Below are 19,979 nucleotides of genomic sequence, written 5' to 3'. Positions count from 1 at the left end.
AGAAGGGGTACTAGAAGTCCGGAAGGGGAAGACCCTTCCCCAATTCCAGGGCCTTCGGGAATGGGGCAGGGAGAGTTAGGAGGGGGTGCCGAGGTGGGACTTTGGAGCTTTCAGGAATTTTGTGCCTTGAGGACCTGGGAAAGGATAGATTGGGAAGGAGGAGGGGTGGGGAAAGGGTCTGAAGACGTGGACAGACACTGGCCTCCCCCCTTTCTGGTGTCCACTTGTCCCTGGTCCGTTTGCAGGGCTGTGTGCCCGTCACCTGAGCCCTCCTCGTGCCTCCAGAAGCCCTCCGATGGGTGGAGAATCCAGGCTCACATATCCCCCAGCTACCCTGGTAGGGCCTGGGGAGGGCCGTGAGGGAGTGACGGCATCCAAATTTCCCAGGGCCTGATGGAGTGGACCATCTTCTTACTCCTTGCCCGCTGCCTCCTCCCTCCTCTAATCCCGAGTTTCATTCTATATTCTGCCCTATTCCAGCCCCCCCCCCCCCCGCCCCGCACCTTCTCCCCCACCTTCTGACCTCTGCAAAAATGCTGATTTGGTAACTTGTATCTCGTGCCTGGCTGCTGTCAAAAGCACAGGAGAAAAGTAGAGGGAGGTGGGGTATAAAGGAGGATGGCTGACTTAGGACCCTACCCTAGCCCCTCCTCCCAGCCCCTGGTGCCTACCCAACCCCTGCTCCAGCCTCCACCCCCACCCTGGACTTGCCCAGAAGCCTCACTCAACCCAAGCCCAGTCCCTCACCTTAGGATTCACTGCTTCTGCCCGAGGATACACCAGAATTGGGGGCAGAGAGGAGCAGGAAGCCCCACTGTCTTTTCTCTGCCCTCCTGGGTCCCACTGGGGGATTGAGGACTGCCCGAGGATACTGGATCGGGGGCAGTGGGGGAGACCAGTTTCCGGGGGGGGGGGGGTGAGGGAAACTACCTCCCTGGTCCGCAGGACAGGCCCAACTTCTGCAACTCTCTCTGCAGTGACGCAGCCTCGAGTCCTGGCCAGGATGGGGGTTAGAGGGGGTAAAGGGGGGGGGCATGAGAGAAAGGGACAGAGATCCAGAGAAAGGGACAGAGACCGAAGGACAGCGGGACAGAGTCCCAAAGAAGTGAGAACAGAGACCCAGAAAGGGGGGAGAGACTCAGAAGAGGGTGAAAGAGACACGAGGGGAGGCGGGGATAGAGACCCGGGGAGGGGACAGAGAGAAAGAGAAAAGGCAGAGACAGAAGGAGGAAAGAGGGAGGAGGGGAAAAGACAGGGGGAGGGAGGTTGTCAGAATAAGAGGGAATGGAGACTCAGATGAATGGGCAGAGACCCAGAAAGTGGGGGGAGTAGAGCTGGAGGAGAGGGGCAGTGGAGGACAGAGACACAAAGAGAAGGAACAGAGACCTGGAGAGGACAGAAATCCACGGAGAGGGGACAGAGGCCCAGAGAGAGGGGGACAGAGGCCCAAGAGAGAGGGGGACAGAGATCCAATGGGGGAGGGAGAGACCCAGCGAGAGAGGCAAACCCCTGAGAAAAAAGTCAGAGACCAAGAGAAAGAGACTGGGGGTGGTGAGACACGGTCAGGGGATAGGAGAGTCAGGCTTAGAGAGAAGAGGGGCAAAGACTCAGAAGGAGGGGACAGATTCAGAGAACAATGGGGCAGAGACTTGGAAAAGAGAGGCCAGAGTCTCAGAGGGGTGAGGGCAGAGATGGGGGGACAAATATTCAGAGAAAGGGGAGAAAAAGAGACACCAAGAGACACAGAAACGGGAGCGGGGGGGGGGGGGGAGGGCGATACGAACCAGCCGCCGCACCTGCAGAGGGAGGCGGCGGGCCAGGGACGGTGCAGCGCGAGGACGCCCGCAGCCCCTGACCCGCCCCCTCCACTCCCACAGGCACCGCCTCCTCCCGCCGCAGCCCCCGCCGCAGCCGCTGGCCCCGCCCCAGCCCCTGCGCCCTGTCACCCGGCGTCAAGGCCGGCCTAGGGGGCGGGGCCGGACCCTCTCCGGGGCGGTCCGCCTAGCTCTGGTCCCGCCCCTTTATTAGCCCCGCCCCAACTCTTCCTGTCTCCCCTCCCACCAGAACTCTGTGGTACTTAACCCCGCCCCATTTCCCATTGGCCCCGCCTATTGCCTCAGCCTAGACTGTGATTTCAGTCGCTTTGGTTTCTCCCCTCCGCCTCAGGGCTCCCTCCTCAAACACCAGTCCTCATCCCTCCCTTGGTCCTCCTGTCCGCAGTCCGCCGTTATCTAGGCCTCGTCCCCTTTCCCTCACCAGTTGGAAGTTCTCGCCCCGCTCTCTAAGGCTCCGCTGACTCTTAGGGCTCTCTCCCAGGTTCTCTGGCCCCCAAGACTCCCAGGCCGGTAGCTTTGTATTCTTTGCAGGTCTCACCTTTCTCTTAGCGCCCGCCTCTCCCATTCCTCTACCCTCTGAGCCCTGCCCGCCCCCGCCTGGCCTGGTTACTTTCAAGCCCCTTAAAGCCCCGCTCCTCCTTTAGTCTCGCCTTCCCCCAGCCCATTCAAGACGTTTTCTACCATTCGTAGACCCCAACCACCTCCGTCAGTCCCGCCCCATCCATCCTGACACTCTCTCCTGGCGCAGCTCTGTCTCCAGGCCAAGCTTGCAGCCCCGGGCCCGCCCCTCCTTTTCCTCGCCCCCTCCCTTAGTCCTATCCAGACGGGTTCCCAGGCCCTTCTGATCTCCTCCCCTCCTCACTGGGTCTCAGTCCCTGTTCCCCTTGCCCTGTCCCCTTTCAGTCCAGCCTAGTGCCATTTCGCGTGAAAGTACCCTCCACTCTCCATTTCCAGTTCCCGCCCTCGTTCAGTCCCGCCCCCTCACTCTCCCAACCCAATCAGGACTGTTTCTACTCCTTTCGACCCCGCCTCTTCTTAAGATCCGCTCTGCCTCTTCCAAGCAATGTTAGGAGCCCAACTCGGCCGTCTCCATCTGCCCCTTCCCACCAGGTCCCGCTGGCCCGCTCTTTAGGTCCGGGCCCGCGATCCTTCTCTGTCCAATCAGGACGGTCTTCCGCCTTGTGGCCCCGCCCCTCCCTCTGCCTGTCACAGCCAGTGAGGCCTCTTTAAATAGCTTGGACTTGTCCCCTTCCTCTGCCCCGCCCCCGTCCTTGTTTTAATTCAATCAGATCTCTTTCTCAGATCTAGTCCCTCCTCCTCTGTGCTCCTTGTGCTGCCAAACCAGACAACGTTAGCAGCCCATTCCGCCTCCTTTAACACCTTTTCCCGCCCCGCTCCTTCTCTCGCAAAGATCCAATCGGTGTGTTTCATCTGCGGCCCCGCCCCGTCCAGCTAGGCAGCGTTAGAGTCCCGGCCCGTCTCCCGGCTTCAGCCCCGCCCCACCTCCCCCTAGACCAATCAGTTTGGCTTCTCCTCCACTGCGGCCCCGCCCCCTCAATCCATCTCCTCCTCCCACCCAATCACGTCTGTCTCTCCCCTGCGGCCCCGCCCCTCGACGCCCCGCCCCTCCCGCCCCGCCCCCCGTCCAATGCTGAGCTCAGTCTGCGTCTCGTCCTTCCGCGGGCGCCAGGGGGCCAGCAAGCAGCAGCCGGCGCCGCCGCCGCAGCCGCCCGAGTCCCCGCCGCCGCCGTCCCCGCCGCCGCCACCGCCGCCGCTGCAGCAGCAGCAGCAGCAGCAGCAGCCTGCGCAGCCCGGCCCCGCCGCGTCCCCGGCGGGCCCCCCGGCACCCCGCGGGCCCGGGGGCCGGCGCGCCGAGCCATGCCCCGGGCTGCCGGCGGCGGCCATGGGGCGGCACGGCGGCGGCGGTGGCGACAGCGGCAAGATCGTGATCAACGTGGGCGGCGTGCGCCATGAGACGTACCGCTCGACGCTGCGCACCCTGCCGGGGACGCGGCTGGCCGGCCTGACGGAGCCCGAGGCGGCGGCGCGCTTCGACTACGACCCGGGCGCCGACGAGTTCTTCTTCGACCGGCACCCGGGCGTCTTCGCCTACGTGCTCAACTACTACCGCACCGGCAAGCTGCACTGCCCGGCCGACGTGTGCGGGCCGCTCTTCGAGGAGGAGCTCGGCTTCTGGGGCATCGACGAGACCGACGTGGAGGCCTGCTGCTGGATGACCTACCGGCAGCACCGCGACGCCGAGGAGGCGCTCGACTCCTTCGAGGCGCCCGACCCCGCGGGCGCCGCCAACGCCGCCAACGCCGCGGGCGCCCACGACGCGGGCCTGGACGACGAGGCGGGCGCGGGCGGCGGCGGCCTGGACGGCGCGGGCGGCGAGCTCAAGCGCCTCTGCTTCCAGGACGCGGGCGGCGGCGCCGGGGGGCCGCCAGGGGGCGCGGGCGGCGCGGGCGGCACGTGGTGGCGCCGCTGGCAGCCCCGCGTGTGGGCGCTCTTCGAGGACCCCTACTCGTCGCGGGCCGCCAGGGTGAGCGCGCTCTCGGAGCCCCCATCCCTCTCCCCTCTCCAGGCGCTCCCGGACCCTTAGGAGCGCCCCATCCCAACCCTCAGAATCCCGTAGCCTGTCCCAGCCCCTCCTGGTCTCAGCCCCTCCTGTCGGCCTCCCAGTCTCTTAGAAGCCTGTTCCCCCAACCCTGAGCCTCCCGTACTCCTCTCAACACACCCCCCTCTCCTGTCCATCCCCAGATCCTCAGAAGGCGTTTCTTCAACATTCAGAATCCCCCAGACCCCTCCAAACCCCACCCCGCTTCTCTAAGCTACCCTAGACCCTTAGAAACTTACTCCCCACCGTGAATCTCCTGGGTTCCTCTGGAAGACCCCACCCCCGCCTTTCCTAGATTCCTCCGAGACCCTCAGAAGATCCTTCTCCAACCCTCAGTCTTCTGAGTCCCTCTAAACCTGTTTTCACCTCTCTTGGCTAGCCCTCTGACCCTCAGGAGACCTCTCCCCAGCCCTCAGTTTCTTGGAGCATCCCCAGACCCTCAGAAGATATCCCTTCCTAACTCTCAAAGTGTCCCAGGCCCTGTGAACACTGCCCCCCCTTCCCCGCCCCCTGCAGACCCTCGGAAGCCCCCCCTCCAGCTTTCAGTCCTTCAGGCTCTCCTAAAATGTCCCTGATTCTCCCTCTGCCCCTTTCCCCGCCTCCTCCCTCTCTCCATCCAAGTTTGAGTCTCCTGGCTATTTTTGAACTCTCCTGCTTGTTCTGTTCTCAAAGTGTCAGAAGACACCCCACCCCAATCTCAGAGCCTCCTGGACCCTTCGGAACTTCCAAACCACTTGCTCTGGCTAGGACGCTTCCCGCCCCCCCCTCACCGTAACACTGAGTCTTGGAGCACCTTCTCTCCTGGGACGCTCCGGCCCCCTCCGTGTTCACATCCCTTCCTGCATCCTCCACGCCAACTAGCATCCCAAGGATTTTCCCCCATAAAGCTCCAGACTTCCCCCAAGCCTTTCACACTCCTCCTCAATGTCTCCAGAAGAGTCCTGAGCCCCCATAATGTGCCTTTCCTCTCCAGAACTTCCCATATGTCCTCCAGAATTGCTTCTCTCTCAGCCACAGATTCCCCTAGCTTCTCTCTTCCATCGTTGAAACTGCAGGGCCCACTTTCTTTCTCTGGGATCCCTCCCCCGGAGGCTCCTGGTCAGTAAACGACTTTCCCTCCTGCTCCAGAACTTTTCCTAACCTCAGTCCTTGGGACCCTCAAGTTATCAGCCCCAAAACTTACTTCTCAGAATAGCTCCCAGTTCTTTCTACCCTGCCTTGGCATCTTTCCATCCGCCCCCCCCCCCCCAGCCCTGCTACATAGGCATTTCCCAAGCCCCACTCCCCCATTCCAAAGTCCAGGACTGGGCCGCTCAGTGCCCCCCGACCCCAAAATGAACCAAAGAGCCCGCACTCCAGCCTTATCTTCCCTCCAGCCTTATCTCCCTCAAAATTCCAGATTTTCCTCAAAGCTCCCTTCAACTGCCCCCAAAAACTTTCCTCAAACATCTGTAACTTCCCAGGCTCAGTAGCCACCCTCCCCCTGGTTCTCCCTTGAAGCTCTTCCTCTCCTAACTTCCTCCCTGTGTTGGAAGAGAGGAGGACAGTTCAGAGTGGGGGAAATTAGAAAGAGGGGGAAAGAGGAGAGACGCCAGGCCCCCTCCCAGCCTCCTGGGGACCCAACCCCCGAAGGAGCCGGTCCGGCCCCCTCCCCCCACCGTGCCGTGTCCTGGGCCTGGAAGGACGCGGAGACGCAGTGCCGCAATCGCGCCGGGGGAGGGAGCGAGGGGGAGGGGGGCCGGAGGCACCGCATAAAGTTTGGTCCCCGGGAAGCGCTGAGTTAGCAAGATTTGGGGTTGGGTGGGGGGAGGTGGGGAAGAGGAGGTGCGGAAGGGACATGGCCCTAGATGCCCCCTCAGGCCTCTGAGTGCACCCTCCGTGGCCTGGGGTGCCCTTCCCTCTTGTGACCCCATTGAAGGGTGCTGAGGTGAGGCTAGGGGTCTGGGACAGCTACGGGGTTCACTCATTTACTCCACAAATGTTTGTTGAGTGTTCACAGCGGGCCAAGCACTTTCCAGCCTCCAAGTGAGATAGCTGAGAGAGTTGGGAGCTGAGGCCAGTGCAACGTGGAGGGTCCAGCCCTACTTCCCCCTCGCTCCCCTCCCTGTAATCTCTCCTTTCCTTCTTACAGGGACTCCATGCCCTCCTACCCCTTCTGCTTTTGAACCATCTCGGGGCAAGGGGTTAAATCAGTCCCGACGCTGTCCAGCCTCTACAGCTGCGCGCTGCGGCGGGTGCCCACGTTCCCTTCTGTGCCCTGGGAGGGAAGGAGTTAAGCTTCTGGCCCGCGGCCTCCGGCCGTGAAGCTGCGGCTGCGCGCGGCGGGCTCGGCTCCAGCAGGGAAGGGGTTAAGACGGCTCTCAGCCGCTGCGGCTGCGCACTGCGGCGGGGGAGCTGTCCGTGGTGCTGGCCGCCGCGCGCCCCGCCCCCCGGCCCGGCCGGCCCGCCCCCACTGCGGTGCCGCAGCCTGCGCCTCGCGCCCAGCTCCGAGCGGGCGGGGGAGCCCCGGACATGCGCTCTGCAGCGGCCTTTGGCCTCAAACCACTGCGGAGAAACCAAGAGGGGGGCGGGACAGAGAGGGCCAGCGCTGACCCTCGGCCCACCCCAAGGTCCAGGGTCCTCTCTGCAGTGGACTCTGCCCTGCCTCGCTGTTCTGCGCCTCAGATTAAAGTCAAGCCCAGGACCCACCCTCCACCCCTATGGAGGACAGGAAGTGTAGAGAGGGACTGTGCTGGCCCCCAGCCCATCCCAGGGCCTAGGGTACTCTCTGCAGCCTGACCCTGGGCCCCTTCTCTTCTCTGCACCCCAGGCCCTCCCTCCTCCTCTACCCATCTGATTAAAGCCCCCTCTTTGCCCCAACACACATCCCTTTCCGTTTCTAAGGACTAACTTCTCTTCTTCCTCCTGCCCTCCATGTATTTGGTAAAGCCCACTATCATCTCTAGGGGCCTGATCAGTCCCCTTCCTCCTCCAAGGTCTTGACCTCACCCCCTCTCCTCCTCAAGGCTTTCATCAAAGCCCACACCATTGTGTAGTAGGACTCTGGTTGTTCCCCATCCAGAAATGACCCAGGCACCCCTGCACCCCCAATTCTCTGCATCTCTGGCAAGCCCCCTCACCTTTCTTTGGCCCTAGCCCTGCCCTCTCCCCCCACATCCAGGCCCCCTGACCCTCCCTTCTTCCCCAAGACCCTTAAACCCCACGCCCCCTCATCTCTATAGGTTTTCCTATAGAGTCAGTCTTGACCCTTCACTTCCTTCCTCCTTCAGGGCCCTAACACCCTCCTCCCCTCTGTGCTTCCACTCCTGCCCTGTCCTCTCTGGTTGGGGGCCTCACCCAGCCTTCTCCCTTTTCTGGGGCCCACCCATTGGTACCAAGGTCCTTAAACCCTGGCCCCTTTCTGAGGCCTTGACCTTGCCTCCCACTAAGATGCCCCCATATCCTAATAAGAGCTTGGACCTTCTTATTGAGTTCCAGACACTGGGCCAGGCACTGTTTTTGGAACCAGATCCTTTGTATACTCATCTAATTTAATCCTCACAATAATTCTGTAAAAAACTTGAGGTTCTGAAAGCTTAATCTCTCTGCCCAAGTTAGGCAGGGGGAAAGCCGGATTCATATCCAGGCTCTCTTACTCTTCACCACCTCGGGATTCTGCCTCCCCTCCCACCTTCTCCCCTTCCCTTTCCCTCAGCTCCGAGCCGAGCTCCAAATCCTCTGAGACACAGGGTGTGTGATCTTAGTCTCCCCACCGCCCATCCCATAGCAGAACCCTTGGACCCAGCCCGGGAACCCAGAGATAGGACACAGGGAACAGGAGGGTGAGGGGAGATGGTGTAGGAGACAGAGCAACAGGCCAGAAATTGCTGTTTCCAGGAGAGAAATTGGCCATCTGCTGCCGCTGCTGGGGCCAGCTCCTCTGCCGAGCTGAGGGAGAGCTGCTTCTGATCCTTTCCCTCCCCTTTTGTGAGCTTTAGATGGGAGAACGGATGCGGGAGGTGATGAAAGCACGGCGTTGGGACACCCACATTCCCCTGGAGTTTGGGGCTGGGAGAGTGGCCACTGGGAGGGTCTTGTGGAGACGGCCAGTCGACCAGATGCCTCGGTCACCTTTTGCCCTCTCTCTCCCGCCCTGCCCCGCAGTATGTGGCCTTCGCGTCCCTCTTCTTCATCCTCATCTCCATCACCACCTTCTGCCTGGAGACCCACGAGGGCTTCATCCACATCAGCAACAAGACGGTGACGCAGGCCTCCCCGATCCCCGGGGCTCCGCCGGAGAACATCACCAACGTGGAGGTGGAGACGGAGCCCTTCCTGACCTACGTGGAGGGCGTGTGCGTGGTCTGGTTCACCTTCGAGTTCCTCATGCGCATCACCTTCTGCCCGGACAAGGTGGAATTTCTCAAGAGCAGCCTCAACATCATCGACTGCGTGGCCATCCTGCCCTTCTATCTCGAGGTGGGCCTCTCGGGCCTCAGCTCCAAGGCCGCCAAAGACGTGCTGGGCTTCCTACGGGTCGTCCGCTTCGTCCGAATCCTGCGCATCTTCAAGCTCACGCGCCACTTTGTGGGGCTGCGTGTGCTGGGCCACACGCTCCGCGCCAGCACCAATGAGTTCTTGCTGCTCATCATCTTCCTGGCGCTGGGCGTGCTCATCTTTGCCACCATGATCTACTACGCCGAGCGCATTGGCGCCGACCCCAATGACATCCTGGGCTCCAACCATACGTACTTCAAGAACATCCCCATCGGCTTCTGGTGGGCCGTGGTCACCATGACGACCCTTGGCTATGGAGACATGTATCCCAAGACGTGGTCGGGCATGCTGGTGGGGGCGCTGTGTGCGCTGGCTGGGGTACTGACCATCGCCATGCCCGTGCCCGTGATTGTCAACAACTTTGGCATGTACTATTCGCTGGCCATGGCCAAACAGAAGCTGCCCAAGAAGAAGAACAAACACATCCCCCGGCCCCCGCAGCCTGGCTCGCCCAACTACTGCAAGCCCGACCCGCCCCCGCCGCCCCCACCCCACCCTCACCACGGCAGCGGCGGCATCAGTCCCCCACCACCCATCACCCCGCCCTCCATGGGGGTGACTGTGGCCGGGGCCTACCCGCCGGGGCCCCACACGCACCCGGGGCTGCTCAGGGGGGGAGCGGGTGGGCTCGGGATCATGGGGCTGCCTCCTCTGCCGGCCCCTGGGGAGCCGTGCCCGTTGGCTCAGGAGGAAGTGATTGAGATCAACCGAGCAGGTGAGGAGGGGGCGCGAGGGGTGGAAGGGAGCCGAGGCAGAGACTCATGGCAGGCGCCGGGGAGGTTTGGGGGGGGCGGGAGGTTGTTGCTGAGGTTCAGAGAGACGGCACAGTCAGCAACAGGGGAGAGAAAAGCAAACAGCTGTCGCCGAGGCCAATGAAGAATCATAGAAATAGACGATGACAGAGAGACAGAGATTTTGTGTGAGAGAGACAGGTTTTAGAAGAGACAGACTTGGAGCCGAGGGATTCAGGGGGACCAAGGAGGCAGAGGAATCAGCCGTACAGTGAGAGGGACTCAGAGAAAGAGGGGCTCAGAGAGAGACACACAGCTCGGAGAGAGGGTCGCACATGTGAACCACGGGCTGGCCAAGACACAGGCCAGGGGGCGACTGCAGCATCTGAGTCTCCCAGAGAGGACCATGAGAAGAGAGAGTCTGAAGGCGACAGAGTCTGAAACCAAGAGATTGTCACTGAGAAGAGACAGAGAGAGGACAGAGATGGAGGGAGGGGTGGGGGGGTCGGCGGCAGAGAGTTCAGGTTCTAATAAGGGTGAGGCCAAGAAAGGAGACAAGACTTAAAAACTAGGAGTTGGAGAGAGGCCCAGAGGGCAGAGCGGCCACGTGACAGGAGGGTGACGAGGAACCCAGGGCCCCGTCTCTGGCTCTGCAGGGGGGAGGCTGAGAGGGTCTGAGAGAGGTCGCCAAGAAGAACAGGTGAAGTGGAGGGGAGAAGGGAGTTGACTGCCTGTGCGTGTCTGTCTCCTAGGGGGCCTGTGTCTCAGATGCAGCAGTGGGGTGTCCGTCCAGGAGGAGGGAGAGGCGAGTGGGCCCCACCCCCACCCCCAGGACTTAAGTAGGTCAAGAAAGGGAGCGGGGCCTCCTGCCCCCCATCTTGCTCCCTCAGCCGCTGACCCAGTTTCACTCCAATTAAAAATAGCTCGAGTCAGAGCCTGGGGGACCCCCCCCTCCCCCCTCCCTCATCTGTCACCTTCCCAGCCCTTCCTCACTGTGTCCTTTCCAGCGCCCAACACCCCTTCCTTAAACAGCCACCTCCCAGCGCCTACACTCTCCCAGCCCCGTCTCCAAACCTACCCCAATCCATGCACCCTAGCACCCCAACACCCTACCCAGTCCCGCCCTTCCTAGCAGCCAACACCGGCCCAACCACCACTTCCGGGCACTCAACGCCCTCCCTCTACCCACCTCCATCCAACACCACCCCTGACCACACTTTCCTACCCTGTAGTCCTGCCCAACACTCAACACCCTCCCCCAGTGACCTGCCCCCCAACCCTCCAGCCATGCCCCCTAACACCCTGCTCCCAGCTGTGGCCCTCCGGTCACCCCCTCCCCATGCCTGCCCTTCAGTCATCTCCTTCCAGCACCCAGGTCCTCCAGCACCCTCTCCTTGCTGCTTTCGCCCCCACCGGGAGTTCCCACACCTCACTCTCTCCTTTGTGTCTCTGTCTGACCCTGGGGACGCAGATCCCCGCCCCAATGGCGACCCAGCAGCAGCCGCGCTTGCCCACGAGGACTGCCCGGCCATCGACCAGCCCGCCATGTCCCCGGAAGACAAGAGCCCCATCACCCCCGGGAGCCGGGGCCGCTACAGCCGCGACCGAGCCTGCTTCCTCCTCACCGACTATGCCCCTTCCCCTGATGGCTCCATCCGGAAAGGTGAGGTGCCCTCCACGGGCCCCCTGGGGCCCTCCCTCTCTCCCCCGGGGGAGGGGGAGAGAGGGGGATGGGGGAGGAGGTGCTGGACTTCCCTTCCCCCATCCCCTGGCCCCAAATTCCCTTCCTCCTAGAGCCCCCCCCCCCAAGTTTCCTCACCACTGACCCTTCGCCTGTCTTTATTCCATCTTCATTTCCCCCCACCCCACCCCGGACCCTCTGGCCTCTTCCCCTACCCCCAGCCACCGGTGCTCCCCCACTGCCCCCCCCATACTGGCGTAAGCCAGGCCCCCCAAGCTTCTTGCCCGACCTCAACGCCAACGCTGCGGCCTGGATATCCCCCTAGTGGACGAACCCCCTCCCCCCGGGGTAAGTAGCCCCCACCCTCTGATCCCCCCCTCCGTCCTGACTAACTCCTCCAAGCACACGCAGCCCCCACTGACCGAGACTCCTGCCCCCTCACTGTCAACACCTCCATCCAGTTAACCCCCAGCCCCGACACTGACCCACACCCCTCTGCCCGGGACTTGCCCTGCCCCTCACTAACCCACTAGAACTAACCGCGTGCCTGACCTTCCCCCCTGCCATGACTGACCCCATCCTCACCCCCATCCACATCTCTCTCCCTGCCTCCCCCCTGGGGCTTTTTCATCCGATCAAGAGAACGGGGTGCACACCCAGGACCCCTTTCTGGGTGTAGGCCAGGATGAGAAAGACTCAGTCACCCAGCCAGTCCCTTGTGAACCGGCCAGCTTATAAAGCGCCCACACGTCCCTGCGTGGTACTCAGCACGGGGTTCAACAGTGAACAAAACAGACCCCCTCGAGGTACCAGTTTGGTGGGAGAGGCAGACAGAGACCTAGAAAGTCGCTGTTTGAGGCGATATACGGTGAAATGGAGGCAGCACAGGGACGCGCAGTAAGAGGAACGTGCAACACTGCCCGGGTGGGAGGGAGGGGCAGGAACGGCTTCCTGAGGGAACTGATGTCTAGAGTCATCTGGACTTCGAGCAAGGAAGTGACCCTATTAGACAGTAGTAATCAGAGAGACAGCAGCAAAAGCAAGGCCGGGGAGATGGGGACTGGTCGACAGACGGGAGGCAGGGAAGCAAGTCCGGGCTGAGGGGACCTTGTTCAGGGGCCTGGGGACGGAGGTCAGCTCTGGGGCCCTGTGGGGATGGACTGGAGCGGGGAAACTGGGGGTCCGGAGGCTGGGACGAGGGTTGAGGGGGAGAGGACGAGGCCTGGGCCTGGGTCAGGGCTGTGGGGACAGAGAGGAAGGGACGAGGCAGAGAGAGTTGGGGGTCAAGGGTCAAGGCTCAGGAGGGACAGGGCTGGGGACTGGCCAGGGGGAGGTGAGGAGGACAGAGTGAAGAGATGGTTAGGAGACGAATCATTCAGCAAACATACCAAGCACTTACCACGTGCCAGGAATTTAACATATATTCTCCTATATAGTCCTCACAAGAACCCTAGCTGACCCCTAGTTCCATTCATTCATTCCTTCATTCAGCAGCTAATTATTGAGGGCACAGTTCCAGGCACTGGAGGTTTGGCAGTGCCCACAGCAGGAATCTGCCATCACACAGTTAGACTGGAGAGCACGGGTCAGCATTACAGCCCATGGGCCAAGTCTGTCAGCATGCTGGTTTGTAAATAAGCTATATGGGAACACAGCCGCCATCACGCTACAACAGTAGAGTGGGAGAGTTGCAACAGAGATGGTGTGGCCCACAGAGCCAAAGATATTTACTATCTGGCCCTTCACAGGAGAAGTTTGCTGCCCCCTGATTGGAGGAAGCAGAAAATAAACAAGTAAAAAAAAACAAAAAGAACAAGATAATTACACTGGCCACTTCAGATAAGGGGGTTGGTGAGGGCTTTTTTGAGAAGGTGACGTCAAGCCTGAAAGGTAAAAAGGGCCAGCCAGGCAGAAGGAACAGCAAGTGCAAAGGCACTGAGGTACTGAGGTGGGAGGAGCTTGGTTTGTGAAAGGAATAGCAAGGAGGGAAGTGTGGCTGGGCCGAGTGGCCAGGGGAGAGAGGTGCCAGGCAGAATCTGGGGGAAGAATCATGATGGGATTTTTGGGTGTGCTAAGAGGCTGAGTTCTATCTTAAAAGTGATGGGAAGCTACATGAAGGAATTTATCTATTGCTTATTCATTCAACAAACATCTGTGGAATCTTCCTTAGAAATACAGATCCTAAAGAATCTCTGCCTGCTGCCTAAGGAGATGCCATAGTGGGACTTGGGGAGCCTCCAGGGACAGCCTTGTCTAAACTCCCTTGTTTCACAGAAGTTCAGGGAGGGTCATAACTAACCCCAGGCCACAGAGCAGATGGGGATGAAAACCCTTTCCGGCTTCTAGTGCAGAGGGGACTGTCTGGCTCTTGTTCCGTCTCTCCATCTCTCTTTTGTTGCAACCACCCCCCACATCATCCTTCATTCTCATCTCATTACCACGTCCTCTCCCTGCTCCCACTCACCCCTCCCCGGCTTGCACCTAGCCCTGTTACCACCCTTTGTCCCCACCCCCGGGTCTGGATGGGCCCTCCTGGAGTTGGGGGGCAGAGGGAGTGGGGAGGATTTGGGAATGTGGGTGAGGGAGGAGTGGGGGTAAGTGCTTCTCTTGCCTCTGATGCCAAAATCCATTCATTGAACTCAAATAGTGGCTGGAGCTGATGGGGCTGACTGAATTCTCTGCCCCAAGGTCCTGGACCCCTCCGCCTCCTCCCACCTCTAATCCTCCCTTCCTCTCTATCATTCTTCCTCCATGACCCACCCTCCACCATTGTCCCCCCACCTCCTCCCAATGACACCGAGCCTGTTCCATCTGCTCGCAGCAAGGTAAAAGGCCGAGCAGGCAGTGGTAGACAAAGAACTTTAATAAGCAGTAAGCTAGGAAATCGGAAGATGGCGGACTATCGTCTTAAAAAAACCCATCTTAAAGGGGAACTGATTTGGACATGACTTATATAAGGCAAACGGGGTTGGGGAGGGGGCTCAGGAGTGTCAGGTGATGGATGACGGCAGAACCTTGAGTGCTTCTCCATAGCAGATCTGCTGAATGCCACGTTCCTGAGGAATCTAAGAAAACCTCAGTCACTTTCTCATCTGGGACAGAGGAACACTGTGGGCAAAGGACGTAAATTTTCTGCTAACAAGTTATTCTTTCTACCAGTTACATTGGCTTGCCTATGTGCAGTTCTGAGTGTTTTTCCAAAGCATATTGTGAGAATAAAATGGGGAGGGAGCATGTGGCCTTGGGGGCTGAGGTTCTAAGAGGCCTCTGCGCAGTGGCGACTGCCTATCATGTTTCTTCATGGGGCGCATGTGCAAATTCGGGGGGTTCTGTGTGTTGCATGCAGTGGATCTTAAGTCTGTGATGTGTAAAGCTTACAGTCGGTCACTGTAGTTTCTCAATGCCCCCGCGTGATGCTGAGGGCTGTCGGAAAGCTACTCTCTTATCAGTGGTCCTTATCTGTTCTGCAAGGCCAGCTCAGAAACTTTGGTTACATTGTTTCCCATTGTTAGCCTTGTGGGGACAGTGTTGCATCCTAATCCAGAGAAACTTGAACCCTTTCATCCTCGGTGTCACCGAGACCCTTCCTCCTGGCCTGTCCCCCACCCACCCGCTGACCCCTCCCTTCTCCATCTTCCCTCACCAGCCACCTGAGTCCAACACCTGACACCTGTCCCCCCTTCCTCCCCAGCCCTCTCCCTCCTCCCTTCCTTTGGCCCTCCCCCAGCCACCCCGGAAGCTCCTCCCATATTTGATGTCTCTGGCCGCCCCCATTTCACTGCTCCCCTACCCCCGGAAAACACCAGAGAGGAGGAAGAGATCCCGGCGTTTCTCCGTCCCCCCAACCGTGAGGCTGTGTTGGGGGGTGCCCCCTGACCGCCCTCCCCCCGCCGTGACTGTGTGTATTTCTGTCCCCAGCTCTTGTCACCGCCTGAGACCTCGTGAGACCCTCGGTCCCCCCCTGCCCCTTCCCCCCAGGTTAGCATTTGGGAATGGCTGGGAGGGGGTATCCCCACGATACTGGGCTTCCAAACCCCCCAGGCCCTCATCCAGACAGACCCCTGGGCATAGTCTAGAAAAGTCCTACAAGTCCCCCCCCACCACCCCCCCAGGCTGGCAGAACTCTTAAGACATGCCCAAGCTTTCCAGAAACCACACACGTGCCCCTCGATCTTGGATCCCTTTGGGTCTCAAGACACGTTAGAACCTCCCCATCAGAAGGTTCCCGTTTAAAGGCTTCTTGACCCTTTATAGATGCTCCTTTACAACCTCAGGTGAGCCTGGCTCTCACACCGCTCTTGGAGTTATCCTCTGGCCCCCCGGGGGCACTCCCAACTTTGCTCCATCCAGCCCCTCACAGCCCCCCACCTGCTTTCCTCTTTTTTCGACATCTAGGTCAGCCCCTCCCCCCGCGGCCCGGCGTTCCCTCCCGAGCCCCCCCTCCGCTGCTCCCCCACATGCATTCCACCCAGCGCCCCCCCATGCCCATGCCCGGCTGGCACCATTCGCCTTGCTGCCCCCCCTTTCTGCCTCAGATGAGGGGGCCAACGGGGGGAGGGAGGTGGGGGGCGGGCTGTGGTGGGGAGGGGGAGGGGGAGGCTGGGCGGTGCCATCCTGCCTCCTAACCCTGAATCTCTCCCCCCTCCCCATGTCTGAACCTCTCTCCTCGATGCCGATGCCGACTGACTGTCGATTTGTTCATCTCTCTCTCTCCATCTCCTTGGTCCGCCTCTGTCCTTCTCTCTGCCTCTTGCCATCTGTCTTTTGTGTCTTGGTGTCTGTCTCTCTGTCTCCCTCGCCTTCTCTCCGGGTATCTCTTGCTCTCTCCCGCCTTCTCTGTCTGTCTGTCTGTCTGTCTCTCTCCGTCTCATATCCTCTGTGTCTCTCCTGCCTCTCTCTGTCTGGGGGTCTCTCTGTCTGTTGGACCCTCCCCCTGCACGCCCATCTCCATGCTCCCTCCCCGTGTTTCCGCCCCCCCCCCCCAGGTTACGAGAAATCCCGCAGCCTGAGCAGCAGCGCGGGCCTCAGCGGGGTGTCCCTGCGCCTCGCACCCCCTGCCACTCCCCCTGGCTCTCCCGGGGCCGCCCGCCGCGCTCCCCCAACCCTGCCCTCCATCCTCTAGCGCTCCCCTCCCCCCCGTGGGGGGACTCGGGGGTGAAAAGGAAGAAGGTCAAAGGAGCTGGGGGTGGGGGGTGGGGGAAAGGGTTTTTTTAAAAAAAATCAAAAGTCATTAATAATATGCAACCGAGACGACGACGCCAGCAGACACCCCCGGGCCCCTCACCCCCCCCTGGGCCCCCAGGATGGAGGGGGAAGGAGCCAAATCCCCTCCCCTCCAACTCTCCGCCCCCCCAAAAAATAAAGCCTTCTCAGGTCTCCATGAGCCATAGGACACCCCCCTGCCATCCACTCGTGTAAATACGTCCAAATTAGGCCAATTACATTTTGGGGCGCCTCCTCCCTACTCTGCATGCCTCCCCCAACCCGGACCCCCCCTTCCAACTCCACCTCAGCAATAAGCCGCCAAGGGTTGCATGCCACGCGTTCGAGGGAAGGGACACTCTGGGAAGGGGGCGGGGACCTCAAGGGGGTCGGGCTGGCCTTGAAGCCACAGGAGGGTCTCCTCGCCTCCTACGCTTCGCCCCAGGAAGGCAACCCATCATGCACTGATTAAAAAAAAAAAATTAGCAACAGTGTGGGGGAAGGAGGAACATTCATTGAAAGCCAAAAACCAGGGCTGAGCTCAGATCGCAGAAGTGGAGGCATGGGGGGTGGGCTGCGGACAGCTGCTCCCCAGCCTTTAGGAGGCTCCCTCTGGTGAATTTCACCCTTTCATTCCACCCCCCCCCCTCCCCGCCCCCCAGGGATCTGCTCGCCTCTCTTTTTGCTGCACGGGCTCAGACCTCCCAGCTCAGAATTCCTGGGGTGAACCGGCCCTAGCACACAAAATTCCCCGACACCGCTCCAGATCCCCGGGACGTGAGACCTGCGCCAAGAATTGCCGAGACTCACCTTGGCACCTCGCATCCCCCAAAGCCCCACAGGCTCCTGGGACTGAACCTCTGCACACAGATGCTGCCCCCAGCCCCACGCCCACGCATTCTCCGGACAGCATCCCAGCATCTCAAACTTGCACTCGACCCAGACCTTCAGCTCACTTTCAGCCTTAGGGATGCTCCGAATTTTTCCCGCTCTCGGACCTTTCCTGGACACCCCAAATCCTCAGGCCTGCCCCCCCAACCCCCAGGCACCCCCAACTCTCTGACATCAGACATCCACGTCAGGTTCCCTTGATGCTAGAATTTCCGAGATAGGCTCAACCTGTCTGTAATTCCAGGGAACCAGACCTTCCCGGGGCACCCCCTTTCTTATGCCGAACCCTGCCTCCCCCAAAAGCCGCTTCCCTTAAATGGTGCCCCAAAGGGACCCTCTTCGTGGACACCAGTGTTTCCCAGAGGGTCCTATTTGTACGCCTGGTGATTTGCTACGTTTTTAGGCAGAGCGAGGACAAACACTTATTTTTAAATTTTTGATGGCGGCATTTTGCACAGAAGCGGGTAAGTCCGGATATGCTACTTGGCCAGGGCACCATTTATTTAGGCTAGAAGTGTTTCCATTTAAAGTAGAGGGTGTGCCCGAAGGGAGGGACACTGGAAACTCAGAAGCTTGGGAAACAACGACATACCCACCCGGGCTGCGATCCCAGCCCGCCCTTCCCGGGCGTCCCTCGCCCCGCCACGCTCGCGGGTGGAAAATCATTTCTCATCCCATCCTGGCTCAAGGATGCGCTACCTCCACCAAGCCCAGAGACCACACCGGTCCCAGAATCCTTAGAGGACCCTCCCCTTTTGGAGCTGGGGGCCCAAGGAATTAGCAGCCTCCCTCCCTCTGCTCCCACGGCTTCAGGAACCTCTCCACCCCCGACCCGAGGGTTAGGGGTGGGGGGTGTCACTGAGCACGATTCTTGATGCAACGATTCCTATGCAAGGGGCATTTTTGAGTCCCCCCATCCTTCCATCGGACCCTAAACCCTGTTGAATCAGGGGTAAGGGGTGGGGCGGGTTCTGGTGGGATAGGGTGGGGTGGGGCAAAGGGCTAGGGGCTCCAGACACCAGGGTATGGGGGTGGGGACTGATTATATTGCCAAAGGGTTTAACTTCTTTAAAAAGCCCCCAGACTCCCCTGACCCTCACGGATGCCGAACGGTGCGGGGAAAGGGGGTGAGGATCTTTTCCAAAGGGTACGGACCTCTTCCCAAAGTCTCCCCGCTGCTCGCCAATCTGCCACACGTACCCAGCTTTTTAGTTCAGCTTTTAAAAATAACCACCATCATTATAAACCCCTCCAAAACGTGATCCTCCCCAAAGTCAACAAACTAGTGTGGGATTCGGGGAGGGAGAGAGAGGAATAAAGGGACAGCATCAAAGTCCCGCTCCCCTTTTCCCCCCGGCCGCCAGGGTGCCTGCAACTACACGCATGCGCTGCATGACGCGATCCCCACACGCATGTCGCGCCCCTCCTGCGCCCCGAGAACGCACGGACACGGGGCGAGGGCGGGGCGATTGGGGAGGAATGAATGGCGGGGGTCTTCCTGAGCTCAGCGGCTCCCCCTCCCCAACACACACAGCAATAAGTTTCTCTCACTCAAACGTGGGCGGGGCGGGCCTAGCCTGTGGATGTGGGGGCGGGGGGGAGGAGTGGCAAGGGGGGGCGCTCTCAGGGACGGGGGCGGGTGTCCGGAGTCAGTCTGGGGAGGAGAGGTCTGCAAATCGTCCAACTCTGGTGCTAATGGCGGGTCTTCTCAGCCCACCCCCAGGGCAGGGAGGGAGGGGTCGGCAGGCCCCTCCCCCAAGTTTCCCCCACGCCCACCCTGGGTGCATGAACCGCCCAATGCAGAAGCTGCCGCATGTCACCCCCGCTCCCCAGAGAAAAAGTGTCATGCCCCCTTCCCACCCACCCTCTTACTCCCCACCAAAATAAAAGTTTCCTTTTCATTTAAAAGTTGCCTCCTGTTTGCTTGCTGGCAAGGTCTCCGGATGAGGGCTGGGGGGGCTTTGGGAGTTGGATCTTCAGGAGCAGGGGTTGCATTAAAGTGGTAAAGGTGTGCACTTTGCGGGGGGGGGGGCAGGACATCCCTTTGATCACCAGTTCTCACGTTCTTTTGGGGGCAGGGCAAATGCCTGCCTCAGTTTCCCTGATGGTAAAAATGGGGATCCACATTCCTAACTGGAAAGTCTGTGGGGGCACCTGGGTAACGTGAGCTCCTAGGTGAGGGTGACTAGTCCCCAGGAGAGGTGTGGACCTGGGTCCCCGGTGTGGCTCATATTACCAACTCTGAAGCCAGACTGCGTGGGTTCAACTTTTTTTTTTACATAATTTTATTTATTTATTTATTTATTTTCCCCAAAGCCCCAGTAGATAGTTGTATGTCATAGTTGCACATCCTTCTAGTTGCTGTATGTGGGACGCCGCCACAGCATGGCCAGAGAAGCAGTGCATCCGTCCGCGCCCGGGATCCGAACCTGGGCCGCCAGCAGCGGAGCGCGCACACTTAACCGCTAAGCCACGGGGCCGGC

At 60.3% G+C, this 19,979-nt stretch overlaps 1 protein-coding gene across 1 annotated transcript; it reads left to right on the top strand.

The window, feature by feature from the left end:
* Positions 1-1,978: 1,978 nt before the first annotated feature.
* Positions 1,979-18,440, top strand: KCNC3 (potassium voltage-gated channel subfamily C member 3). The gene is given in 7 exon segments (XM_058529934.1): positions 1,979-4,380; positions 8,599-9,706; positions 11,194-11,385; positions 11,625-11,644; positions 11,646-11,751; positions 15,322-15,381; positions 16,389-18,440. Coding segments are annotated over 6 exon segments (2,340 nt in total). The 5' UTR covers positions 1,979-3,483; the 3' UTR covers positions 15,339-15,381; positions 16,389-18,440.
* The last annotated feature ends 1,539 nt before the right edge of the window (positions 18,441-19,979 follow it).

The sequence above is a fragment of the Diceros bicornis genome, chromosome 34 (assembly GCF_020826845.1).
Source record: "Diceros bicornis minor isolate mBicDic1 chromosome 34, mDicBic1.mat.cur, whole genome shotgun sequence".
Taxonomy (NCBI): domain Eukaryota; kingdom Metazoa; phylum Chordata; class Mammalia; order Perissodactyla; family Rhinocerotidae; genus Diceros; species Diceros bicornis.
This window is presented reverse-complemented; position numbering and strand designations above follow the sequence as displayed.